The 27,793-nt window shown below is 39.5% G+C and overlaps 1 protein-coding gene and 1 non-coding gene across 2 annotated transcripts; one reads left to right on the top strand and one right to left on the bottom strand.

The window, feature by feature from the left end:
* Positions 1-9,066: 9,066 nt before the first annotated feature.
* LOC130975137 (uncharacterized) lies at positions 9,067-10,367 on the bottom strand. The gene is made up of 2 exons (XM_057899966.1): positions 9,487-10,367; positions 9,067-9,139 (listed from the first exon to the last, which is right to left on the bottom strand). Exons 1-2 carry the CDS (start codon positions 10,365-10,367, stop codon positions 9,067-9,069), a joined length of 954 nt encoding a protein of 317 aa, XP_057755949.1.
* Positions 10,368-21,113: 10,746 nt separating this feature from the next.
* Positions 21,114-21,217, top strand: LOC130978348 (small nucleolar RNA R71). The gene has a single exon (XR_009085996.1). It is a non-coding gene; the product is annotated as a small nucleolar RNA R71 (small nucleolar RNA).
* Positions 21,218-27,793: the final 6,576 nt, after the last annotated feature.

Genomic DNA, 27,793 nt, shown 5'->3' on the forward strand with positions numbered 1-27,793 from the left:
TCTGTTTGATCTTTAATTTCTCTTCAATTGTTTTCTGAATTGGATCAAGGAAGGTAGTAAGATCTAGACTTGGTTTTCTAGTCTCTTGACCCCTGAGATCTGAATTTTCCTTTTAATTCTTCTGTTGAATGCTTCTTCAAGCCGATTTACATTTTCTGTTTGATACCTGCTGCAATTCAATTCATCTTTTACTTTTCTGCTTGTTGTAATTTACTTTTCTCTTGTTTAATTTCTGCAATCCCAATTCCCAATTCCTTTTATAATTTAAGTAATTTACATTTCTTGCACTTTAAGTTTCAGTCATTTACATTTCTTGCAATCTAAGTTTCTGCAATTTATATTCCTTGCACTTTAAGATTCAGCTTCTTTACTTCCTGTTCTCTTTACTTTACTGCAATTATCCCTCTCCCTTTTAAATTTCATGCAATTTAGCTTTTGCCGGATACAAATCACTCAAATCAACTCTTGTTCGCTTGACTAAATCAACCACTAAACTAAAATTGCTCAATCCTTCAATCCCTGTGGGATCGACCTCACTCCCGTGAGTTTTATTACTTGATACGACCCGGTGCACTTGCCGGTGAGTTTTGTGTCGGACCGTTTTCCGCACATCAGGAGGATAGAGACGAATCTATCATCCTAGGAAGGTATTTTCTAGCCACTACAAAGGCCTTCATAAATGTGGAAAATGGAGAACTAGTTTTGCACATAGGAGAGAATTGCATCATATTCAGGATCCCCAATCCTCATTCTCCCTCAAACAAAGAAGGAACCATAGTACAGCACTTGATATTCCAACCTTCCTTCTGAATACAGAGCTGCACAGAACCCCCCAGACATCAAATCTAAGTTTGGTGTTGGGGAGCCATTATTTGCTGAGGAAGGAGGTACCAAGAAAAAGGTACCCAAAGGCTTGAGGAATAAGAAGATTCCCACGGAAGGTCTCTCACCTGGCATGAGAGTGGTCTTCACTAAGAGTCTAGTTGTTCCACATACAGTGCACAAAATCCTGTCTCTAGAACTTATGGAACTCATCCATGACAGCACAAGAAGAAAGTTCACTGTAAGGATGAAGATCTTAGCCCTTATTCACCTCCGTAAAGGAGCTGTTCATCAAGCTAGTGATGGCAAAGAAGTGCTTGTTAAGAGGCAACTCAATCATGACTAGAGTATTATTGTTTTATTTCTTTTTATTTTAATACATTAGTAGTTTATTTTCATAGTTTCTCTTTGCTTTTTAATGTGTGTGATCATGTGCAGTACTCAGAATAGAGACATAGACATTTTTGTGATGGAAAAAGAACACCCTGGGGAGATTGGTACACGAAATCATGAGTTCACACTTCTCTCACAACTCTGCGCAGCTGACCAACAAGTGCACTGGGTCGTCCAAGTAATACCTTACATGAGTATGTGTCGATCCCACGGAGATTGTCAGCTTGAAGCAAGCTATGGTCATCTTGTAAATCTCAATCAGGCAGATTCAAATGGTTATGAGGTTTTGATAATTAAAAGGGAAATAAAACATAACTTAGGATAGAGATACTTATACAATTCATTGGGGGGAATTTTAGATAAGCGTATGGAGATGCTTTGTTCCCTCTGAGGCTCTGCTTTCCTATTGTCCTCATCCACTCATGCGTACTCCCTTCCATGGCAAGCTGTATGTTGGTGGATGATAAACCATTATTTTATGATTTATATTGTGTTTAATTGAGTGGTTTTATCAAGTCTTCATCCACTTATTCATATGATTTGCATGTATTTACAATTCCTTCCCAAAATTGTTCTATGATTGAAAACTTGCTTCCCAAAGATCTTTTAATTGTATATTTTTATTCTCCTTTATACCATTCGATGCCGTGATCTGTGTGTTAAGTGTTTCAGGCTTCATAGGGCAGGAATGGCTTAGAGAATGGAGAGGAAGCTTGCAAAAATGGATGGAACACAAGAAATTGAGGAGATGACCAGCGAGAAGTGACGTGGGTGCATGACTCATGCGTCCGCGCGAAATGAAAAAAATCACAGCAACGCGAATGCGTGCCTGACGCGAACGCGTGGATTAGAAACTGCACGAGTGACGTGAATGCGTAGACGACGCGCACGCGTGGCACGAAAAATGCTGAGTGACGCGAACGCGTGGATGACGCAGTCGCGTGACGTGCGGGATCTGCAGAATTACAGAAGTCGCTGGCATAGATTTTGGGCCGCATTTTAACCCAGTTTTCGGCCCAGAAACGCAGACTAGAGTCAAGGAACATGCAGAGACAAAGGACAACATTCATTCCGCATAATTTTTAGTTTTTAGATCTGATTCTACTCTTCCGCTAGGTTTTTCTATATACTCATAATTTAGGATTTGAAGATTTTGGTTTGGGTTATTGAGAAGTGTTTACCTCCGGAACTAGTCATTCTAGTTTGTTTACTTACTTTTTGCTTACTCTTTCATATCCTTAATTTGTCCAAAGTTACAATTAAATTATTTTTATAATTTATTAATACAAAGACTATTTTTATTTTTAATTAATCTCTTTGATTATTGTTTATCATGTCTCTTTTTATTTCCCCTTTTAATTGCGTGAAGTCTACATTTATGATAATGGAGTAGTTTCCCAACTTGATTGGGAGTTGATTAAAAGGAGAACCTTGAGTTGGAATATTCAAGAGTTCAATTATAATTGATTCATTGTTGGTTGACTTGTTAGTCACTAACTCTAATCCTTCCCAATGGAGAGGATTAGGACTTGTGAATAGAAATTGTCTTTTAATTTGACTTTCTTTCATTCGTTGAGGGTTAACTAAGTGGAAACAACTACTAATTATTAATTGATCTTGAGAAAATTCCAACAAGGATAGAACTTCCGATTAATCTTCTCACGGTCAAGATTTTTTATTTAAATTACATAAATTCTCTTATTTAATTTCTTGTTTACCAAACTCAAAACCATTTTAGAAAACCTTTGATTAATAAAATAGCACATCTTTTTGCAACTCGTTGGGAGACGACCTGGGACTCATACTCCCAGTAATTTATTTCTAAAATTTGTGACAACTCTTTTTTAAATTGACAAGTGGATTTTTGTTGGTTAAGAGTTGTACTTGCAATGTCATTTTTCTTAATAACTCTTAATCTGCCAATTTCTGCCACGTCAGTGGATCATCGTTGTCAGTGGCTACCATCCGTCCTGTAAGTGAAAACATATCCGCTACGGTTTTCCGCATGGCTAATCAACTGTCAGTTCTCGATCGTGTCGGAATAAGATCCATTGATCCTTTTGGACACTGTCACTGTGCCCAACAGTCACGAGTTTGAAGCTTGTCACAGTCATCCCATCCCAGATCCTACTCGGAATACCACAGACAAGGTTTAGACTTTCCGGATCTCAAGAATGCTGCCAATTGATTCTAGCCTATACCACGAAGACTCTGATCTCACAGAATGGAAGGCTCTGTTGTCAGGAGAGGAAACCATGCGTCGTGAACCAGGAGGCCAAGAGACACACACTCAAGCTCTTTCAGATAGAACGGAAGTGGTTTTCAGGCACGCGTCTATAAGGGAGGATGATGATGATTGTCACGAATCATCACATCCATCAGGTTGAAGTACGAGTGAATATCTTAGAACAAGAATAAGCGTGAATTGAATATAGAAACAATAGTACTTTGCATTAATTCTTGAGGAACAGCAGAGCTCCACACCTTAATCTATGAGGTGTAGAAACTCAACCGTTGAGAATACATAAGTGATGAAGGTCCAGGCATGGCCGAATGGCTAGCCCCCAAAACATGATCAAGAGATCAAAAGTGATCCAAAGATAGTCTCAAAAATGATCTAAAGATATGAATACAATAGTAAAAAGTACTATTTATACTAAACTAGTAAACTAGGTTTATAGAAAATAAGTAACTGAGTGTAGATAGTACAGAAATCCACTTTCGGGGCCCACTTGGTGTGTGTTTGGACTGAGCATTGAAGTTTTCACGTGCATAGGCTCTTCTTGGAGTTTAAACGCCAGTTTTGGTGCTAGTTTGGGCGTTTAATTCCAGCTTTGGTGCCAGTTCTGGCGTTTTACGCCAGAAAAGGGTCTCTGGTGGGCGTTTGGACGCCAGTTTGGGCCATCAAATCTCGGAAAAAGTATGGACTATTATGCATTGTTCGAAAGTCCAAGATGTCTACTTTCCAACGCAATTAAGAGCGCACCAATTGAAATTCTGTAGCTCTAGAAAATCCACTTCGAGTGCAGAGATGTCAGAATCCAACAGTATCTTTAGTCCTTTCTCAGCCTCTGAATCAGATTTTTGCTCAGGTCCCTCAATTTCAGCCAGAAAATACCTGAAATCACAGAAAAATACACAAACTCATAGTAAAGTCCAGAAATGTGATTTTTTCATAAAAACTAATAAAAATATACTAAAAAGTACAAAACATATTAAAAACTATGTAAAAACAATGTCAAAAAGCGTATAAATTATCCGCTCATCAAATATCCTCTTGCTGGCATTGAACGCCAGACAAGGAGGAACAAGGGCGTTTAACGCCCTTGAGGGAGCAAAAGAGCTGGTGTTGAATGCTAGAATGGGAGCATTCTGGGCGTTCAATGCCCTTAAGGGAGCAAGTATTGGCATTGAACACAAGCCAGGGAGTACCCTGGGCGTCCAACACCCATCAAGGAGCAGAAGTTGGTGTTGAACGCCAGACAGGGAGCAACCCTGGCATTCAACACCCTTAAAGGAGTGATGTGTGAAAAACGATCCAACACAAAACTCACCGGAAAGTGTACTAGGTCGCATCAGGTAATAATAACTCACATGGGTGAGGTCGATCCCACAGGGATTGAAGGATTGAGCAATTTTAGTTTAGTGGTTGATTTAGTCAAGCAAACAAGGATTGATTTGAGTGATTTGTAGCAGACAAAAGGTAAATTGCATGAATTATAAAGGGGAAAGGAATGAATTGCAGAAATTAAAGAGAACTGAAAGTAAAGGTGCTGAATCTTAAAGAACAAAAAATTAAATGACTGAAACTTAAATTGCAAGAAATGTAAATTGAGGTAACTTAGAGTGCAAGAAATATAGATTGCTTGAATGAAAAAGGGATTGAGGGACTGGGAATTCAGAATTTAAGCAAGAGAAAGTAAATTAAAACAATTAACAAAGCAAAAGGTGAATTGAAATTAACTAGATCTCAAATAGAAAATAAAATTTGATTGCAGTAGTGGTTCAGCAGAAGAACCAAAAAGAAAATCAGATTTCAGGACTCCAAAGACTAGATAGCAAAGTCTAAATCTCAATTGCCTTCCTAGATCCAAGTTCACAAAGCAATTAAAGAGAAATTGAAGATTGAAGCAGTAAAGGAAATTGAATTCAACTTAATTATGCAGTAGGAAAATCAAAGAGATCTTAAATGGAGATTGAGACAGAAGTTCCTCAATTCTTCACACTTAAGACTCAAACAAAACCCAGTAAAGGAAACAAAAAGATCAGAGGAAGAAGAAGTGAATCTTCTCCTCCAATTCTCAAGCCACTGGCAGAAAACAGAAAATGAAAATTGAAAACCAGAAGTTTCAAAAGCAGAAAATGAAAAGTGAGCTCTCAAGTTGACAAAAGATGAAAATTCAAAATCCCGTCCTCTCTCTCTAATCCTAACTAACACCTATTTATACACTTTCTATTTTAGATCTAAGAATTTTGACTGGGCTTGAAAGATGAGTGAAGAGTTGAATTAAATTGGATTTTTAAGTGAATTTCAGCCCAAATATTGCTCCCAGAAGGATGCCCTGCTCTTGTGGAGAGCGGAGCATTGAAGCTTTGTGTGGGGATCCTTGTTGCGTGCCAAGGTTTGTGAGGCAACATGAGATTGCTCTGCTCTTGTGGAGAGCGGAGCAGTGGAGCCTTGCATGTGCATCCTGCCCGTGTCAATGTTGTCCGCGCCAAGCTTCCTGGACCGTGTCATGATGCGCGCACCAAGGGGAATGCTCTGCTCTCCTTGTGAGATGCGGATTAGAGCTTCCAAGGGGAGTGCCAAGTTCGAATCCCATGGAGTGCATTGCTTGGCTTTTTCTTCTTGGCACCTAATTCACGCATAAGGCTTGGCTTCCTAGAGACCCTTGGTTCAAAACTTGGTGGAGGAAGTTGCTGCATTTTTTTCTTGGGTTCCTTGGCACCAAAGTAGCGCCTAAGCCTTTACTTCCTTGGAGTTCTTGTGTTCGAACCTTGGAGGTTGAAAACAAGCCAATTTTGGCTTGTTTTCCTTGCATTTGAGCGCTGCCCCCTTCCTTCTTGTGATTGGGTTCGAAACCCATGGGTGGCACTTGGAGATATTTTCTTTCAATTTTCTTCCAAGAGGAGCCCGAAAATGCTCTCAAGGAGAGCAGAGCAATGTTTTTGCTCTTCCTTGTTTCTTGGCTTAAATTTGTGCCCCGCTCTCAAGGGGGGCAGAGTAATGAAGCTTTGCATGCTTGGTTCATTGTCGTGCTCCCTTGGAGAGCATTGTGCTCTTGGGGAGAGCAATATGGCTTCCCTTCATTGTTGCGCCACACTCTCTTCTTCTTTTGCCACACTATCTTCTTCCTTGGGCCACACTTCTTAAGCCATGCTTTCTTCTCTTTTTCTTTTCTTCACCTACAATTAATCAAAACAACCAATCAAAGTATCACCAAATTCACAAGGTTCATAACTCACTCAAATATCAATTAATGTTAGCTTGAACCTCATAATTTAGCATCAATTAAAGGGTGGTTGATTGATTCAAATAAACCATGCAATTCCACTCTAAGTTACTTACTTATAATGCAAGAAAATGCATAAAAACTAGTGAAACAAGTGAAATTAGCTTAAAAAATAGGCATATGATGACTTGTCATCACAACACCAAACTTAAATCTTGCTTGTCCCCAAGCAAGCATCAAACATAAGAGGGAATGAAATGAAAAAGAGAAGCATGCATATTCTTATTAAGCATATAGTTGAACTTGGTTTATGGAGTTTTTATGCAGACAATGAAAGCTCACTTATTGTTTGCTGTTACATAAAAGGTATTCCCTTAAAGGCTTACTAAACTCACTGCTACAAGGCTTCATTTATGCTTGTTCCCTTGCTAACTTTTCTTTCTTTGTTTTGCTTAAAAGCTTATTATTCATTGAAGGCTTGGTGGCAAATGTTGCAGCAGCCTTTGGCTTCATTTTTGCCCAACATTTCTTCACCACAGACACATGGCTCATCTTTTTTCCCCTAGGATCATTGATGCCCAGCATCTCTTTGGATAAGTAAATGCTTTGTAACTAGGTTGCTCTTTATTGTGGGCTTTCAGTTGGCAATCCCAAATCAGATGATCTAAGTGGCCAAGTTTTGAAATACTCCTCAGAACTTACTTGCCCAAGCATATCCTAGCACAAGAGCACCACAGGCATGTGTCCTAGGGTCCAAGCTATTGGTGCCTAGCCTTATTCTTTGTTTTTTTTCTTTGCCATTTTTGGCTTTTTCTTCTTCCTTTTCTTTCTGTTTTATTTTGTTCTCAAGGGATCATGACTTATATAAGCCTTTATGACAGCAAGCTAGTTCACACTTTAATGAAATTGACATTATGCAGTATTTATTTTATGAACTATGCATTTAATCAAATACATACCACCACTAACTTCCATTCTAACTTATACAACATTGGATATTTACTTTCTAATTCAAACATTTCTCTTTTATTCAGGCATATGGGGAAACAAAACAACATTCAAAGCTAAGTGATGGATAACAAGTATCATGTGGATAAGCATTCTTGACAAACAATTCCACTTGCAACCAAATAAACACTTCAGCAAGACATACAAGAGTTCCCAAATTAAAATGCTTCTTCAGCAACAAGGATTAAGTGTAGATACAACCTTTTGGGTTGCAGCTTTTCATTCTTCCTCTTGTTGTATCCCTTTTTTAAGTCATAATGCAATTTGTCTTCAAATGTTGGCTAATTTCCTGCATAATTCTCAAAAGTTGCTTGCTTCTCAAGCCCTTAAATGAATGGTTAGTATGCATAAATTGAGTGTGTCTCTTGGATTTATTTTGGTGTGGGAACACCAAACTTAATTCCTTGCCATTACCTCTGATGCAACAAGTTAACCAATTATAGATTCTCTTAGCCTTGCCAAAAGGTTATGTAACTATGAACTAGAAAACAGCTAAATGGTTAAATAATTTGTCTGATTGCTTGGAGCTAGCATTAGGCAGAAAGTGAGAACGTGTTTTAGATCAAATTTTGGTGGAACACCAAACTTAGAATGCTTCATTCTCTCTTAATTTGTTTTGGTGTGGAACACCAAACTTAGCTCCTTGCAATACATACCAATTATACAACCTTTTTATTGAAAAAGCTTATGAAAAGAAAACTACCTCAGGTTGGGTTGCCTCCCAACAAGCGCTTCTTTACTGTCACTAGCTTGACATTGATCCCCTTAGGGTGGTTGATGGCTGAAATGTCGGAGCTTGTCCCCTCTCACTGTAAGCCTCCTTCGTGTGCCTTGATGCTCAATTTCAATGTGCTCGAGAGAGAGTACTTGGTTAACAGTGTAGTGATCTTCTATTCCCAGCTGTTGATATACTAATTGCACCTTGTCACCTTTGGAAAATCCTTCATTTGGGATTTTTTTATTCTTCCACCCTTTGTAAGCCTTCTTCTTGTTTTTCTTCTTTTTTTTTGTTGATCTTTCTTCCTTGATAGTGGCTTTAGTTGTGATGCCTCCCTTTTTGTTTATCTTCCCGGCTTCTTTTTGAATTCCTTCTCCTCCTTATACTTGCTCATTTTTCTTCTCTACTGTGTTGTTGGTTGCTTGCCTGGGAAAATAGTCACTACTTGTCTTGCTTGTCTCTTCATTGATTTGTGATTCTGGAAACACTTTCAAGGTAATACTTTCCTCATGCATCCTGAGGGTTAGCTTTCCCTGCTCTATATCTACGATGGCTCTAGCAGTGGCCAAAAATGGTCGACCAAGTATTATAAAATCATTCTCATTTTCTGCTGAATCCAGGATCACAAAGTCTATAGGAAAGATGAACTTGTCAACCTTAATTAAAAGGTTTTCAATCACCCCTTTGGAATGTACCACTGATTGGTCCACCAATTCTAAGGACATATGTATTGGCTTCACCTTTCCTATGCCAAGCGTTTTCACTAAAGAGGATGTGATTAGATTTATGCTTGCTCCTAAGTCATACATCCCTTTGTTGATGAATAGACTTCCAATGGTGCAAGGTAGGAAGAAACCTCCAGGATCTTCAAGCTTGGGAGGGAGTTCTTTTCTGATTAGTGCACTGCATTCTTCAGTGAGCATTACAGTCTCCTTCTCACTCCAACTCCTTTTCTTGTTGATGAGCTCCTTTAGGAACTTGGCATATAAGGGCATCTGCTCCAATGCCTCAGCCAAGGGGATGTTGATTTCTAATTTCTTGAAAGTCTCCAGGAATTTGTGGAAATATTGATTCTTGGTTTCTTTGTTGAACCTCTGTGGATATGGCAATGGAGGAGTGAAGGCTTTCTCCTTTTGTTGTTGTCCTTGAATTAATTTCTCCTCTCTCTCTTGTAAATTGGTTGGCTTGTCTTCTTTCTTTTTTTGCTTTTCTGTGTTCTTGTTTGGCATCACATCTTGATCATTGGTTTCTCCTGTGTCTGTTGACTTTTCCTTTTCTATTGGCCCTTTGCTGCTCTCTACTTGCTTCTTTGTAGTGTCATTGTTGCTTATTAATGTTCTCCCACTTCTTAACTGCACAGCCTTGCACTCTTCCTTAGGATTGGGAATTGTGTCACTTGGCAAGGAACTTGATGGCTTCTCTGTTGCAAATTGTTTAGAGAGCTGGCCAATTTGCCTCTCCACATTCTTTATGGAGGCTTCTTGATTCTTGGCTATCATCTCTTGGTGCTTCCATATTTTATCCATCAAAGTTTCTAGGTTGGTGATTCTTTGAGATTCTGGTGATGCTTGTGGTTGGTTGTGAGATGTGGGTGGTGGATGGTAAGCATTTTGGTTGGTGGGCTGGTTATGGGCTGGATAATGGTTAGAGTTAGGGTAAGTGTTTTGTGGTTTTCTGAATGAATTTTGGTTGTTATTTTGCTGGTTATTCCTTGAGTTATTTTGGTTTGTGTTTCTTTGCCATGGCTGTTGGCTTTGGTTATGATTATCTCCCCACCTAAGGTTGGGGTGGTTCTTCCAGGAAGGATTGTAAGTATCGCCATAGACCTCATTCTGTCCAGAACTTTGGTTATGCATGTACTGTACTTGCTTCTGTTGCTGTTCTTCTTGGCTCTCTTCATTTTGCACCCATGTAGTTGATGATTGGCTTGTATTCACAGCTGCTACTTGAAGACTGTCAATTCTCTTGGCCATCTGCTCAAATTGTTGTTGAATTTGTTGTTGTATCATCTTGTTTTGAGCCAAAATGGAGTCCACTCCTTCCAGTTCTAGTACTCCCTTCCTCTATGATGGTTGTCGGGTTCTTTGATGAGCAAAGAAGTATTGGTTGTTAGCCACCATATCTACAAGATTCTGGGCTTCTTCAGCAGTTTTCATCAGTTGTAATGAACCTCCAGCAGAGTGATCTAATGCCTCTTGGGATTTCAATGTTAAGCCTTCATAGAAATTCTACAGCACATCCCATTCGTTGAACATCTTTGAAGGACACTTTCTGATCAAAGCTTTGTATCTCTCCCATGCTTCAAACAAAGATTCAGCATCTAATTGGATGAATGTCTGTACCTCAGTTTTCAGCCTGATAATCCTTTGGGGTGGGTAGAATTTGGCTAGAAATTTGGTCACCAAATCATCCCAACTAGTGATGCTTCCTTGGGGGAAGGTCTCAAGCCATTGTGCAGCCTTGTCTCTCAATAAGAATGGAAACAGCAGAAGCTTGTAAGTTTTAGGATTCACACCATTAGATTTGACAGTGTCACAAATCCTCAAGAAGGTGGATAGGTGCTGGTTTGGATCTTCCAATGGGCTTCCTCCATAGGAACAATTGTTCTAGACAAGTGTAATGAGTTGTGGCTTCAACTCAAAATTGTTTGCATTGACATTGGGAGTGAGAATGCTGCTCCCACAGTGTCTTGGGTTTGTAAATGTGTAAGAAGCTAGAACTCTTCTTTGAAAAGGATTATTGTTGGTCACTCCCCCTGTTGGATTCGAATTTGATGGATTCCCTTCCATTTCGTGATACTCTTCTTCCTCTGAACCTTCTTCTTCTCCAACAACACTCTTTCCTCTAGCTTCTCTTCTCAACCTCTTGAGAGTTCGTTCGTCTTGCTCAGAGAAGTGAGGATTCTCTCTTCTTACCTGTGAAATATACACAATCACAAGGAACAAACAGTAGCACTCTTGAAAATTGAGTGCAGTTAGTTGAGACAAAATCTCAAACAGTTAGTGAATTAATCAAAATTAAAGAAAAAGTGCTTGATCTAAACTACCACCTCACTTAATCATTGTCAATCTATTTCAATCCCCGGCAACGGCGCCAAAAACTTGATGTGTGGAAAACGATCTAACACAAAACTCACCGGCAAGTGTACCGGGTCGCATCAAGTAATAATAACTCACATGAGTCAGGTCGATCCCACAGGGATTGAAGAATTGAGCAATTTTAGTTTAGTGGTTGATTTAGTCAAGCAAACAAGGATTGATTTGAGTGATCTGTAGCAGACAGAAGGTAAATTGCATGAATTATAAAGGGGAAAGGGATGAATTGCAGAAATTAAAGAGAGTTGAAAGTAAAGGTGCTGAATCTTAAAGAACAAGAAATTAAATGACTGAAACTTAAATTGCAAGAAATGTAAATTGAGGTAACTTAGAGTGCAAGAAATATAGATTGCTTGAATGAAAAAGGGATTGAGGGACTGGGAATTCAGAATTTAAGCAAGAGAAAGTAAATTGCAACAATTAACAAAGCAAAAGGTGAATTGAAATTAACTAGATCTCAAATAGAAAATAAAATTTGATTGCAGTAGTGGTTCAGCAGAAGAACCAAAAAGAAAATCAGATCTCAGGACTCCAAAGACTAGATAGCAAAGTCTAGATCTCAATTGCCTTCCTAGATCCAAGTTCACAAAGCAATTAAAGAGAAATTGAATATTGAAGCAGTAAAGGAAATTAAATTCAACTTAATTATGCAGTAGGAAAATCAAAGAGATCTTAAATGGAGATTGAGACAGAAGTTCCTCAATTCTTCACACTTAAGACTCAAACAAAACCCGGTAAAGGAAACAAAAAGATCAGAGGAAGAAGAAGTGAATCCTCTCCTCCAATTCTCAAGCCCATGGTAGAAAACAGAAAATGGAAATTGAAAACTAGAAGTTCCAAAAGCAGAAAATGAAAAGTGAGCTCTCAAGTTGACAAAAGATGAAAATTCAAAATCTCGTCCTCTCTCTCTAATCTCTAAGAATTTTGAGTGGGCTTGAAAGATGGGTGAAGAATTGAATTAAATTAGATTTTTAAGTGAATTTCAACCCAAATGTTGCTCCCAGGAGGATGCCCTGCTCTTGTGGAGAGCGGAGCATTGAAGCTTTGTGTGGGGATCCTTGTTGCGTGCCAAGGTTTGTGAGGCAACATGAGATTGCTCAGCTCTTGTGGAGAGCGGAGCAGTGGAGCCTTGCATGTGCATCCTGCCTGTGTCAATGTTGTGCGCGCCAAGCTTCCTGGACCGTGTCATGATGCGCGCACCAAGGGGAATGCTCTGCTCTCCTTGTGAGCTGCGCATTAGAGCTTCCAAGGGGAGTGCCAAGTTCGAATCCCATGGAGTGCATTGCTTGGCTTTTTCTTCTTGGCACCTAATTCACGCATAAGGCTTGGCTTCCTAGAGACCCTTGGTTCAAAACTTGGTGGAGGAAGTTGCTGCATTTTTTTCTTGGGTTCCTTGGCACCAAAGTAGCGCCTAAGCCTTTACTTCCTTGGAGGTCTTGTGTTCGAACCTTGGAGGTTGAAAACAAGCCAATTTTGGCTTGTTTTCCTTGCATTTGAGCGCTGCCCCCTTCCCTCTTGTGATTGGGTTCGAAACCCATGGGTGGCACTTGGAGATATTTTCTTTCAATTTTCTTCCAAGAGGAGCCCGAAAATGCTCTCAAGGAGAGCAGAGCAATGTTTTTGCTCTTCCTTATTTCTTGGCTTAAATTTGTGCCCTGCTCTCAAGGGGGGCAGAGCAATGAAGATTTTCATGCTTGGTTCATTGTCGTGCTCCCTTGGAGAGCATTGTGCTCTTGGGGAGAGCAATATGGCTTCCCTTCATTGTTGCGCTACACTCTCTTCTTCTTTTGCCACACTATCTTCTTCCTTGGGCCACACTTCTTAAGCCACGCTTTCTTCTCTTTTTCTTTTCTTCACCTACAATTAATCAAAACAACCAATCAAAATATCACCAAATTCACAAGGTTCATAAATTACTCAAATATCAATTAATTTTAGCTTAATCCTCATGATTTAGCATCAATTAAAGGGTGGTTGATTGATTCAAATAAACCATGCAATTCCACTCTAAATTACTTACTTATAATGCAAGAAAGTGCATAAAAACTAGTGAAACAAGTGAAATTAGCTTGAAAAATAGGCATATGATGACTTGTCATCAAGGAGCAACCAAGACTGCATCTGGGCATTCAACGCCCATTCATGGCGATTGAATGCCAAGTAGGGGGTAGGTAGCTCGAGTTGGAAAAGCTTCAGCAGCTAGTGGGTCCCATAGAATCTCCACAACCCCACCTACCCTACACTCTCTTTCCTACTTTTTCTATTCCTTAAAAACCATACCCTATTTTCCCTCTTCCCAATACACACTCTTCCCAAAATCCATCATAACTCCCATCAACCCTACCTACCTCAAATTTAAACGTTTCCCACCCATTCGCCCCCCCCCCCCCCATATCCGAACCCTAACCCTCCCACTTCCACTTCCGAACCTTGGAAGACAGAGAGATTCCTCACCAAGGCTCACTAAGACCACTTCTATGATGTGGTGAAGCACAAAAAGGTGATCCCCGAGGTCCCCTTTAGGCTAAAAAAGGATGAGTACCCAAAAATCCAACAAGAAATTTGGAGAAGAGATTAGGAAGTTCTAACCAATCCTATCCCGGAGGTTAGAATATTAATGGTGCAAGAATTTTATGCCAACGTTTTGGTCACGAAAAATCATGATACTAGTGTGAACCCACAGCCCAAGAACTGGCGCACCATGGTGAGAGAGCAACTATTGGGTTTCAGTCCGGAGAGTGTAAGGTTGGCGTTCCAATTGCCTCAGATGCAAGGAGACCCACACTCTTACACTAAAAGGGTTAACTCTGACCAAAGATTAGAGCAGGTACTCACAGATATCTGCTTGGAGGGAGCCCAATAGAGGCTTGATGCACAAGGCAACCTGGTGGACGAAATTGTGATCCTTATTCTTTAAGTTGTACTCCTTGTACTTTTATGGAATTTGAAATTGGCACGAGTGGACACAACTCCGTTCAACTGACCAGCAAGTGTACTGGGTCGTCCAAGTAATAAACCTTACGTGAGTAAGGGTCGATCCCACAGACATTGTTGGTATGAAGCAAGCTATGGTCACCTTGTAAATCTCAGTTAGGCAGATAAAATTATGGAATTTAGAAAATCAAATAATAAAAAGAAATAATAAAAGGGATACTTATGCAGATTCATTGGTGGGAATTTCAGATAAGCATATGGAGATGCTGTATGGCTCAAGGACGCCTACTTTCCTATTGCTTCAACTCAATCCTTCTTACTCCTTTCCATGGCAAGCTGTGTATAGGGGTTCACCGTTCGACGATGGCTACTTTGAATCCTCTCGGGAAAATGGTCCTCTGCGGCTATCACTCGCATGGCTAATCGTCTGGAGGCATCACACTGGCCGAAGGCTACATTCCATCCTCGCAGTGAAAACTACGCTCACGCGCTCTGTCACAGCACGGCTAATCACTGGTTGGTTCCCGCTCCTACTGGAATAGAATCCCTTGATTCTTTTGCGTCTGTCACTAACGCCCAGCACTTGCGAGTCCGAAGCACGTCACAGTCATTCATTACCGGAATCCTACTCGGAATACCACAGACAAGGTTAGACTTTCCGGATTCCCAGGATCCTACTCGGAATACCACAGACAAGGTGAGACTTTCCGGATCCTCATAAATGCCGCCATCTATCTAGCTTATACCACGAAGATTCTGTTGGGGAATCTAAGAGATACACATTCAAGCTCGGTTGCATGTAGAACGGAGGTGGTTGTCAATCACGCGCGTTCATAAGTGAGAATGATAATGAGGGTCACATAATCATCACATTCATCATGTTCTTGGGTGCGAATGAATATCTTGGAATAAGAATAAGATAGAATTGAATAAAAGAAAATAGAATTGCATTAATACTTGAGGTACAGCAGAGCTCCACACCCTTAATCTATGGTGTGCAGAAACTCCACCATTGAAAATACATAAGTAAAAGGTTCAGGCATGGCCGAGAGGCCAGCCCCCAAAACGTGATCACTAGATTCAAAATACAATCCAGGATGATAATATGATAGTAAAAAGTTCTATTTATAATAAACTAGCTCCTAGGGTTTACATGAGTAAGTAATTGATGCATAAATCCACTTCCGGGGCCCACTTGGTGTAAGCTTGGGCTGAGCTTGATCAATCCACGAGCTGAGGCTTCTCTTGGAGTTGAACTCCGAGTTATGACGTGTTTTGGGCGTTCAACTCCGGATCATGACGTTTTTCTGGCGTTTAACTCCAGACAGCAGCATGAACTTGGCGTTCAACACCAAGTTACGTCGTCAATTTCCGAATAAAGTATGGATTATTATATATTGCTGGAATGCCCTGGATGTCTACTTTCCAACGCCGTTGAGAGCGCGCCATTTGGAGTTCTGTAGCTCCAGAAAATCCATTTCGAGTACAGGGAGGTCAGATTCCAACAGCATCAGCAGTCCTTTTGTCAGCCTTTTTCAGAGTTTTGCTCAAGTCCCTCAATTTCAGCCAGAAATTACCTGAAATCACAGAAAAACACACAAACTCATAGTAAAGTCCAGAAATGTGAATTTAACATAAAAACTAATGAAAACATCCCTAAAAGTAGCTTAAACTTACTAAAAACTACCTAAAAACAATGCCAAAAAGCGTATAAATTATCCGCTCATCACAACACCAAACTTAAATTGTTGCTTGTCCCCAAGCAATTGAAAATCAATTAGGATAAAAAGAAGAGAATATACTGTGAATTCCAAAATATCAATGAATATTAATTCTAATTAGATGAGCGGGACTTGTAGCTTTTTGCTTCTGAACAGTTTTGGCATCTCACTTTTTCCTTTGAAGTTCAGAATGATTGGCTTCTCTAGGAACTTAGAATTTCGGATAGTGTTATTGACTTTCCTAGTTAAGCATGTTGATTCTTGAACACAGCTACTTATGAGTCTTGGCCGTGGCCCTAAGCACTTTGTTTTCCAGTATTACCACCGGATACATAAATGCCACAGACACATAACTGGTTGAACCTTTTCAGATTGTGACTCAGCTTTGCTAGAGTCCCCAGTTAGTGGTGTCCAGAGCTCTTAAGCACACTCTTTTGCTTTGGATCACGACTTTAACCACTCAGTCTCAAGCTTTTCACTTGGACCTTCATGACACAAGCACATGGTTAGGGACAGCTTGATTTAGCCGCTTAGGCCTGGATTTTATTTCCTTGGGCCCTCCTATCCATTGATGCTCAAAGCCTTGGATCCTTTTTACCCTTGCCTTTTGGTTTTAAGGGCTATTGGCTTTTTCTACTGCTCCTTCTTTTTTTTTCGCCAAATTTTTTTATTTTATTTTTTTTTTCGTCATTCACTGCTTTTTCTTGCTTCAAGAATCAATTTCATGATTTTTCAGATCATTAATAACATTTCTCTTTGTTCATCATTCTTTCAAGAGCCAACAGTTTTAACATTCATAAACAACAAGATCAAAAGACATATGCACTGTTCAAGCATTCATTCAGAAAACAAAAGTATTGTCACCACATCAATATAATTAGATTAAATTCAAGGATAATTTCGAAATTCATGTACTTCTTGTTCTTTTGAATTAAAACATTTTTCATTTAAGAGAGGTAAAGGATTAATGGATTTTATTCATAGCTTTAAGGCATGGTTACATACTAATGATCATGAAATAAAGACACAAAACATAGATGAACACAATATTAAAAACCGAAAAACAGAAAGAAATAAAGAACAAGGAATGAATCCACCTCTAGTGGCATCTTCTTCTTGAAGGACCAATGATGTTCTTTAGCTCTTCTATGTCCCTTCCTTGCCTTTGTTGCTCCTCCCTCATTGCTCTTTGATCTTCTCTTATTTCTTGGAGAATGATGGAGTGCTCATGATGTTCCACCCTTAATTGTTCCACATTGTGGCTCAAACCTTCTAAAGAAGTGTTGAGTTGCTCCCAATAGTTGTTTGGAGGAAAGTGCATCCCTTGAGGCATCTCAGGGATTTCTTGATGATGAGCTTCCTCATGCACCTCTTGAGAACCGTGAGGGGCTTCTCTTGCTTGCTCCATCCTCTTCTTGGTGATGGGCTTGTCCTCTTCAATGGAGATGTCTCCTTCTATGATAACTCCAGCTGAGTAACATAGATGGCAAATAAGGTGAGGAAAAGCTAGCCGTGCCATAGGTGAGGGCTTGTCGGCTATTTTGTAGATTTCATTGGAGATGACCTCATGAACTTCTACTTCCTCTCCAATCATGATGCCATGAATCATGATGGCCCGATCCACAGTAACTTCAGATTGGTTGCTAGTGGGAATGATGGAGCATTGAATGAACTCCAACCATCCTCTAGCTATAGGCTTGAGGTCCAGTCTTCTTAGTTGGACTGGCTTACCTTTGGAGTCTCTCTTCCATTGAGCTCCTTCCACACAAATGTCCATAAGGACTTGGTCCAACCTTTGATCAAAGTTGACCCTTCTAGTGTAGGGGCGTTCATCACCTTGCATCATGGGCAAGTGGAATGCCAACCTTACATTTTCCGGACTGAAATCCAAGTATTTCCCCCGAACCATAGTGAGATAATTCTTTGGACTCGGGTTCATACCTTGATCATGGTTCCTAGTGATCCATGCATTGGCATAGAACTCTTGAACCATTAAGATTTCGACTTGTTGCATGGGGTTGGTTAAGACTTCCCAACCTCTTCTTCGGACTTCATGTCGGATCTCCGGATACTCATTTTTCTTGAGCTTGAAAGGGACCTCAGGGATCACCTTCTTCCTTGCCACAACATCATAGAAGTGGTCTTGATGGCTCTTGGAGATGAATCTTTCCATCTCCCATGACTCGGAGGTGGAAGCTTTTGTCTTCCCTTTTCCTTTTCTAGAGGATACTCCGGCCTTTAGGTGCCATTGATGGTAATGGAAAAACAAAAAGCTTATGCTTTTACCACACCAAACTTAAAATATTGCTCGCCCTCGAGCAATAAAAGAAAGAAGAGAAGAAGAAGAAGAAGAAGAAAATATGGTAGAGAGGGAGAGAGGTAGGTTCGGCTTTAGGTGAAGAAGAAGGGGTTGTGTTGTGTGAAAATGAAGTAGAATGGAAGGGTATTTATAGGGAGAGGGGGGAGGTTGTGTTCGGCTATTTAGGGTGGGAAAGGGAGGGAAATTGGTTTTGAATTTTTGAAGGTAGGTGGGGTTTATGGGGAAGAGTGGATGGATGTGAGTGGTGAATGGGGTAATTGGGAAGAGGAATTGAGGTGATTGGTGAAGAGTGTTGGGAAGTGTGATATGGGGAAGAGTGAAATAGGATTAGGAGAGTGTGATTAGGATTAAAAGGTAAGGTGGGAATATGTTAGGTGGGGATCCTGTGGGGTCCACAGATCCTGAGGTGATCCTGTGGGGTCCACAGATCCTGAGGTGTCAAGGAATTCCATCCCTGCACCAAATAGGCATGTAGAATGCCTTCGTGCATCATTCTGGCGTTTAGACGCCCATTGGTGCACATTCTAGGCGTTCAACGCCCATGTAAAGCATGTTTCTGGCGTTGAACGCCAGTTTCATGCTTGTTACTGGCGTTCAGCGCCAGCTTTTCTTCTCTGGGCACATTCCTGGCGTTCAGCGCCAGAATGTTGCTTGTTTCTGGCGTTCAGCGCCAGAATGATGCTCTGTTCTGGCGTTGAACGCCAGCCAGATGCATCTTACTGGCGTTGAACGCCAGCCTGTGCGTCCTCCAGGGTGTGAATTTTTTTCTTCTGCTGTTTTTGATTTTGTTTTTAATTTTTATGATTTTTTTTCGTGACTCCTCATGATCATGTACCTAATAAAACAAAAAAATAACAATAAAATAGAATAAAATAAAATTAGATAAATAAAATTGGGTTGCCTCCCAACAAGCGCTTCTTTATTGTCAATAGCTTGACAGTGGCTCTCATGGAGCCACAAGGTGATCAGGTCAATGTTGTATAGTTGCCAACACCAAACTTAAAGTTTGGATATGGGGTCTTAACACCAAACTTAGAGTTTGGTTGTGGCCTCACAATACCAAACTTAGAGTTTGACTGTGTGGGCTCTTCTTGACTCTGAACTGAGAGAAGCTCTTCATGCTTACTCTCTTTTGTCACAGAGGGATGGCCATGTGCCTTAAACACAAGGTAGTCCCCATTCAATTGAAGGACTAATTCACCTCTGTTGACATCTATCACAGCTCCTGCTGTGGCTAGGAAAGGTCTTCCAAGGATGATGCAATCATCCTCTTCCTTCCTAGTGTCTAAGATTATGAAATCAGCATGGATGTAAAGGCCTTCAACCTTTACTAGCACGTCCTCTACTATTCCATAAGCCTGTCTCAATGACTTGTCTGCCAGTTGTAATGAGAACAAGGCAGGTTGTACCTCAATGATCCCCAGCTTCTCCATTACAGAGAGTGGCATAAGATTTATCCCTGACCCCAGATCACACAAAGCCTTTTCAAAGATCATGGTGCCTATGGTACAAGGTATTAAGAACTTGCCAGGATCTTGTTTCTTTTGAGGTAGAATTTTTTGAATCCAAGTATCCAGTTCATTAATGAGCAAGGGAGGTTCACTTTCCCAAGTCTCATTACCAAACAACTTGGCATTCAGCTTCATGATAGCTCCTAAATATTGAGCAACTTGCTCTCCAGTCACATCTTCATTCTCTTCAGAGGAAGAATAGTCTTCAGAGCTCATGAATGGCAGAAGGAGATTTAATGGAATCTCTATGGTCTCTATATGAGCCTCAGATTCCTTTGGATCCTTAATAGGAAACTCCTTCTTGCTTGAGGGACGTCCCAGGAGGTCTTCCTCACTAGGATTTTCGTTCTCCTCCTTCCTTGTGCATTCGGCCATATTGACTATGTCAATGGCCTTGCACTCTCCTTTTGGATTCTCTTCTGTATTGCTTGGGAGAATACTGGGAGGAGTTTCAATGACTTTCTTACTCAGCTGGCCCACTTGCGCCTCCAGATTTCTAATGGAGGATCTTGTTTCACTCATGAAACTGAAAGTGGCCTTTGACAGATCAGAGACTACATTGGCTAAATTAGAGGTGTTTTGTTCTGAGTTCTCTGTCTGTTGCTGAGAAGATGATGGATATGGCTTGCTATTGTTTAGCCTGTTGCGTCCACCATTGTTAAAGCCTTGTTGAGGCTTTTGTTGATCCTTCCATGAGAAATTTGGATGATTTCTCCATGATGAGTTATAGGTGTTTCCATAAGGTTCACCCATGTAATTAACCTCTGCCATGGCAGGGTTCTCAGGATCATAAGCTTCTTCAGAAGCTGCCTCTCTAGTACTGTTGGATGCATGTTGCCATCCATTCAAATTTTGAGAGATCATATTGACCTGTTGAGTCAACACTTTGTTCTGAGCCAATATGGCATTCAGAGTATCAATTTCAAGAACTCCTTTCTTCTGAGGTATCCCATTGTTCACGGAATTCCTCGCAGAAGTGTACATGAATTGGTTGTTTGCAACCATGTCAATGGGCTCTTGAGCCTCTTCAGGCATTTTCTTCAGGTGAATAGATCCACCTGCAGAATGATCCAATGACATTTTCGAAAATTCAGAGAGACCATAATAGAATATATCTAATATGGTCCATTCTGAAAACATGTCAGATGGACATCTTTTGGTCAGCTGCTTGTATCTTTCCCAGGCTTCATAGAAGGATTCACCATCTTTTTGTTTGAAGGTTTGAACATCCACTCTCAGCTTGCTCAGCTTTTGAGGAGGAAAGAATTTATCCAAGAAGGCAGTGACCAGCTTATCCCAGGAGTCCAGGCTATCCTTAGGTTGTGAATCCAACCATATTCTAGCTCTGTCTCTTACAGCAAAAGGGAAAAGCATGAGTCTATAGACTTCAGGATCAACTCCATTCGTCTTTACAGTCTCACAGATCTACAAGAACTCAGTTAAAAACTGGTAAGGATCTTCAGATGGAAGTCCATAAAACTTGCAGTTTTGTTGCATTAAAGCAACTAGCTGAGGTTTCAGCTCAAAGTTGTTGGCTCCAATGGCAGGAATAGAGATGCTTCTTCCATCAAATTTGGACGTTGACTTTGTGAAGTCACCAAGCATTCTCCTTGCATTATTATTATTTTCGGCTGCCATCTCCTTCTCTTGTTCGAAAATTTCTGAAAGGTTGTTTATGGATTGTTGTAATTTAACTTCTCTTAATTTTCTCTTTAAAGTCCTTTCAGGTTCTGGATCAATTTCAACAAGAGTGCCTTTATCCCTGTTCCTGCTCATATGAAAGAGAAGAAAACAAGAAAAGAAAGAGGAATCCTCTATGTCACAGTATAGAGATTCCTTTATGTTAGTAGAAAAAGAAGGGGTAGAAGAGTGAAGAGGGAGATTCGGATTTTGGATGAAGAGAGGTGGAGAGAAGTGTTAGTAATTAAATAATTAAATAGAAGAAGAAAAGAGAAAGAGAATTTCGAAAATAATTTTAAAAAGGGGTTAGTAATTTTCGAAAATTAGAGATAAATGTAATTGAATTTAAAATTTAAGACAATTAATTAATTAAAAATAATCTTTGAAAAAGAAAGAGGTATTTTCGAAAATTAGAGGGGAAGAAGTAGTTAGGTGGTTTTGAAAAAGATAAGAAACAAACAAAAAGTTAGTTAGTTGATTGAAAAAGATTTGAAATCAAAATTTTAAAAAGATAAGAAGATAATAAGTTAGATAAGATATTTTGAAATCAAATTTTGAAAAAGATAAAATTTTGAGAAGGATAAGATAAAAAGATAAGATAAAAGTTTTTAAGAAAAAGATATTTTGAAAAAGATTTAATTTTGTAAAATTTTCGAAAATAATAAAAAAAAGAAAAAGATATGATTTTTGAAAAAGATTTTGAAAAGATAAGATTTTTAAAATTGAAATTTTGACTTGACTTGTAAGAAACAACTAATTTTAAAAATTTTTGACCAAGTCAACCCAAAATTTCGAAAATTTGGAGGGAAATAAGGAAAAGATATTTTTTTGAATTTTTGAATTTTTTATTATGAGAGAGAAAAACAACAAAAATACTTAATGCATGAAATTTTTAGATCAAAACCATGAATGCATGCAAGAATGCTATGAATGTCAAGATGAACACCAAGAACACTTTGAAGATCATGATGAACATCATGAACATAATTTTGAAAAATTTTTAATGCAAAGAAAACATGCAAGACACAAACTTAGAAATCTTTAATGCATGGAAAATATGAATGCCAAGATGCACATGAAAAACAACAAACAACACAAAACAAGAAATCATCAAGATCAAACAAGAAGACTTGTCAAGAACAACTTGAAGATCATGAAGAACACTTTGAATGCATGGATTTTTCGAAAAAAAATGCAAAAAAAAAAAATTTAAAAGCATGCAATTGACACCAAACTTAAAAATTGTCTTAAGACTCAAACAAGAAACACAAAATATTTTTGATTTTTATGATTTTCTAATTTTTTTTGGATTTTTATTTTAATTTTTTTTGAAAAACATGGTTGGAAAAACGAAAAAAAAAAAGAAAAGAAAAATTTTGAAAAAAAGGTTCTTTTTGAAAAGAAAATTACCTAATCTGAGCAACAAGATGAACCGTCAGTTGTCCATACTCGAACAATCCCCGGCAACGGCGCCAAAAACTTGGTGGACGAAATTGTGATCCTTATTCTTTAAGTTGTACTCCTTGTACTTTTATGGAATTTGAAATTGGCACGAGTGGACACAACTCCGTTCAACTGACCAGCAAGTGTACTGGGTCGTCCAAGTAATAAACCTTACGTGAGTAAGGGTCGATCCCACAGAGATTGTTGGTATGAAGCAAGCTATGGTCACCTTGTAAATCTCAGTTAGGCAGATAAAATTATGGAATTTAGAAAATCAAATAATAAAAAGAAATAATAAAAGGGATACTTATGCAGATTCATTGGTGAGAATTTCAGATAAGCATATGGAGATGCTGTATGGCTCAAGGACGCCTACTTTCCTATTGCTTCAACTCAATCCTTCTTACTCCTTTCCATGGCAAGCTGTGTATAGGGGTTCACCGTTCGACGATGGCTACTTTGAATCCTCTCGGGAAAATGGTCCTCTGCGGCTGTCACTCGCATGGCTAATCATCTGGAAGCATCACACTGGCCGAAGGCTACATCCCATCCTCGCAGTGAAAACTACGCTCACGCGCTCTGTCACAGCACGCTAATCACTGGTTGGTTCCCGCTCCTACTAGAATAGAATCCCTTGATTCTTTTGCGTCTGTCACTAACGCCCAGCACTTGCGAGTCCGAAGCACGTCACAGTCATTCATTACCGAAATCCTACTCGGAATACCACAGACAAGGTTAGACTTTCCGGATTCCCAGGATCCTACTCGGAATACCACAGACAAGGTGAGACTTTCCGGATGCTCATAAATGCCGCCATCTATCTAGCTTATACCACGAAGATTCTGTTGGGGAATCTAAGAGATACACATTCAAGCTCGGTTGCATGTAGAACGGAGGTGGTTGTCAATCACGCGCGTTCATAAGTGAGAATGATAATGAGCGTCACATAATCATCACATTCATCATGTTCTTGGGTGCGAATGAATATCTTGGAATAAGAATAAGATAGAATTGAATAAAAGAAAATAGAATTGCATTAATACTTGAGGTACAGCAGAGCTCCACACCCTTAATCTATGGTGTGCAGAAACTCCACCGTTGAAAATACATAAGTAAAAGGTTCAGGCATGGCCGAGAGGCCAAGCCCCAAAACGTGATCACTAGATTCAAAATACAATCCAGGATGATAATATGATAGTAAAAAGTTCTATTTATAATAAACTAGCTCCTAGGGTTTACATGAGTAAGTAATTGATGCATAAATCCACTTCCGGGGCCCACTTGGTGTATGCTTGGGCTGAGCTTGATCAATCCACGAGCTGAGGCTTCTCTTGGAGTTGAACTCCGAGTTATGACGTGTTTTGGGCGTTCAACTCCGGATCATGACGTTTTTCTGGCGTTTAACTCCAGACAGCAGCATGAACTTGGCGTTCAACGCCAAGTTACGTCGTCAATTTCCGAATAAAGTATGGACTATTATATATTGCTGGAAAGTCCTGGATGTCTACTTTCCAACGCCTTTGAGAGCGCGCCATTTGGAGTTCTGTAGCTCCAGAAAATTCATTTCGAGTGCAGGGAGGTCAGATTCCAACAGCATCAGCAGTCCTTTTGTCAGCCTTTTTCAGAGTTTTGCTCAAGTCCCTCAATTTCAGCCAGAAATTACCTGAAATCACAGAAAAACACACAAACTCATAGTAAAGTCCAGAAATTTGAATTTAACATAAAAACTAATGAAAACATCCCTAAAAGTAGCTTAAACTTACTAAAAACTACCTAAAAACAATGCCAAAAAGTGTATAAATTATCCGCTCATCACAACCCTACTAACTGAGGAGGCTTGACCTAAAGCCTATAGCTAGAGGATGGTTGGAGCTTATCTAACGCTCCATCATCCCCACAAGTAACCGATCCGAGGTTACCATAGACCGAGCAATAATGATTTATTGCATTATGCTTGGGAATGAGGTGGGGGTACATGAAATGATACCTCAAGAATTGTACAAGATAGCAGACAAATCCTCCACCCAAGCAAGGCTAGCATTCCCTCACCACATATGTCACTTCTGCAATTCAGTTGGAATTGTTATAGAAAGAGAAATTTCCATTGAGGAGGACAAGCCCATCATAAAAAGAAGGATGGAGCATGTTAGAGAGCCTGCACACTCACCACAATAAGAGCTAGTGCAGCCACCTCCACTACAGATCCTTGAGATACTTCAAGGGATGTATTTTCCTTCCCAAAACTATTAGGATCAACTGAATACCTCAATAGGGGAGCTGAGTTCAAACGTGGAGCAGTTAACGGTAGAACATCAAGACCACACCACCACCCTCCATGAAATTAGAGAAGATCAGAGGATCATAAGGGAGGAGCAGCAGAAACAGGGGAGAGATGTAGACGAGATCAAACGCTCTATTAGATTCTCTAGAGGGAGCAGCAGCCGTCGTCATTGAGGTTGTTGAGCCTCATTATCTTTCTATATTTTTCAATTTATGTTCTCCATTTGTACCTCATCTTATTGTCTGATTTCTAAGTCTAGCACGTGGTCATATTTAGTTGCATTTTCTTTCGCTTCATTGCCTCTTGGCTATAGATTATCCTATGTATCCATCACCATGCTTAAAAAAAATTATTTAAAAAAGAATAATGAGATGCATAAGTTTCGAGTTATATAATAAGATTAGTCCAACTATTTTGATGTGGTGACCTTGCATTTACTTTTTGAATGTATGGATTAAACAGTGCATATTTGATGTTGGAGTTAGGTATGTTGGCTCTTGAAAGAATGATGAATTTAGAAAATTATTATTGGTGCTCTGAAAAGTCCAAATTATTGATTCTTGAAACAAGAAAAAGCAGCAAAAAGAAAAAGAAAAATAAAAAGAAAGAAAAACCAAAAAGCTCAAAAGAAAAAGCAAAAGAGCACGGATCCAAGGCTTTGAGCATCAGTGATTAGGAGGGTCAAAATTGGTCTAAAAAGTTCAAATGAGCTGCTATCCCTAACTAAATGCTTGTGGTGTGATGGTGTCAAGTAAAAAACTTGAGACTGAGCAGTTAAAGTCATGATCCAAAGCAAAAGAGTATGTCTAAGAACTCTGGACACCACTGTTTGGGACTTTAAGCAAAGCTAAAGTCGAATCCAAAGGGTTCCCCCAGTTAAGTGTCTGTGGCATTTATGTATCCGATTGTAATACTGGAAAACAAAGTGCTTAGGGTCACAGCTAGGATAAAAAAGAAGCTGTGTTCAAGAATCAAGAAAAACAAAAAGAAAGAAATCAATAATATCATCCATATTCTAGTTCCAAGGGATGCCAACATTTCTAAGCTTCAAAGGAAAGTGAGATGCTAAAACCGTTCAGAAGTAAAAAGCTAATAGTCCCACTCATCTAATTGGAACTGAGCTTCATTGACAACTCTGAGACTTATTATATTTTTCTCTTCCATTAGTCCTACTTTGTTTTTGGTTGCTTGAGGACAAGCAATAGTTTAAGTTTGGTGTTGTGATGAGTGGATATTTTATACGCTTTTTGGCATTGTTTTCTAAGTGTTTTCAGTATATTTCATTGAGTTTTAGTTAATTTTAATAAGTTTTAGTGCGAAATTCACTTTTTTGATGCTGCTTTGAGTTTGTATTTTTGTTATGGTTTCAGGTTATTTCTGGCTGAAATTGGCAAGTTTTGGCAAAGTCTGATTCAGATGCAAAGAATAGAGTGTAAATGCTATCAGATTCTGACCTCCATGAATTCAAATGAGCATTACTGGAGCTACAGAAGTTCAAATGATGCACTCTCAACCGCGTTTTAAAGCTAACTTCCAGGGCTTTTCGGCAATATATAATGGTCTACTACCCATATTGGGCAATGAACGCCTAAATCACCTCCTTTCTGGCGTTCAACGCCTCAAAGGGAGCAAGCCCAGCGTTGAATGCCCAAACATGGCATTCAACGCCACCAAGGGAGTACAAGGCAGCGTGGACATCCCCTTAATAGGCGTTCAATGCCCATTCCTCAAGCCAGATGCCATGCTCTGCCCAAAACACTCAAACAAAGTGGACCCAAGAGTGGATTTTCATTATTAGATTAGTATATATAGGAGAAGATCACCCATGTTTAGGATCTTCTGCCTCATCTTCTTCTATTACTTTCGTTTTCTATAAAGCATGAGTCACTAAACCTCCTAGGTTAAGGTTAGGAGCTCTGCTGATTCTCATGGATTAATAATATTACTGTTTCCATTTCAATCTATGTTTGATTCCATTCTAAAATGTATTTTCGTTCTTCAATCCTTATGAATCTAGGGTGGAACTAGCGTATGACCCCTTGTTTTACATGAGTTCTCGCGAGTCTCGAGAGGGATAGCATTGAACTACAAGCTTGAGAATATATCTCTTAGATGGCTGATCCACAATCTCATTGGGGACATGGGAATATCTGTTCAGCCGAGATATGGGGTGATTAGGGCTTTTGTGGTATAAGCTAGAATCATAAAGATTCATTCGCCGATCCGGAAGATCTGATTTTGTTTGTGGCATTTTGAGTAGGATCACCACAGATTGAATTGCTAGAGTTTCACCCTCATTCAGATTGAATGACCATTAGCGTGGCGTTTGATGTGGATCATAGGAGATTAATGACCATTAGCGTGCCGTTAATCACTTACAGCTTGCCATGGAATGAATCATCCATTATTGGAAT

Source organism: Arachis stenosperma, chromosome 4 (assembly GCF_014773155.1).
Source record: "Arachis stenosperma cultivar V10309 chromosome 4, arast.V10309.gnm1.PFL2, whole genome shotgun sequence".
NCBI classification, from domain to species: Eukaryota; Viridiplantae; Streptophyta; class Magnoliopsida; order Fabales; family Fabaceae; genus Arachis; species Arachis stenosperma.

Bases quoted from the DNA above. Each gene is read 5' to 3' on its own strand.
- LOC130975137 (XM_057899966.1), bottom strand. From the start codon at position 10,367: ATGGCCAAGAGAATTGACAGTCTTCAAGTAGCAGCTGTGAATACAAGC. The intron at 9,140-9,486 runs GTTCAACAAAGA...CGCTTGGCATAG, and splicing joins CCATTGCCATATCCACAGAG to GAAAGGTGAAGCCAATACAT.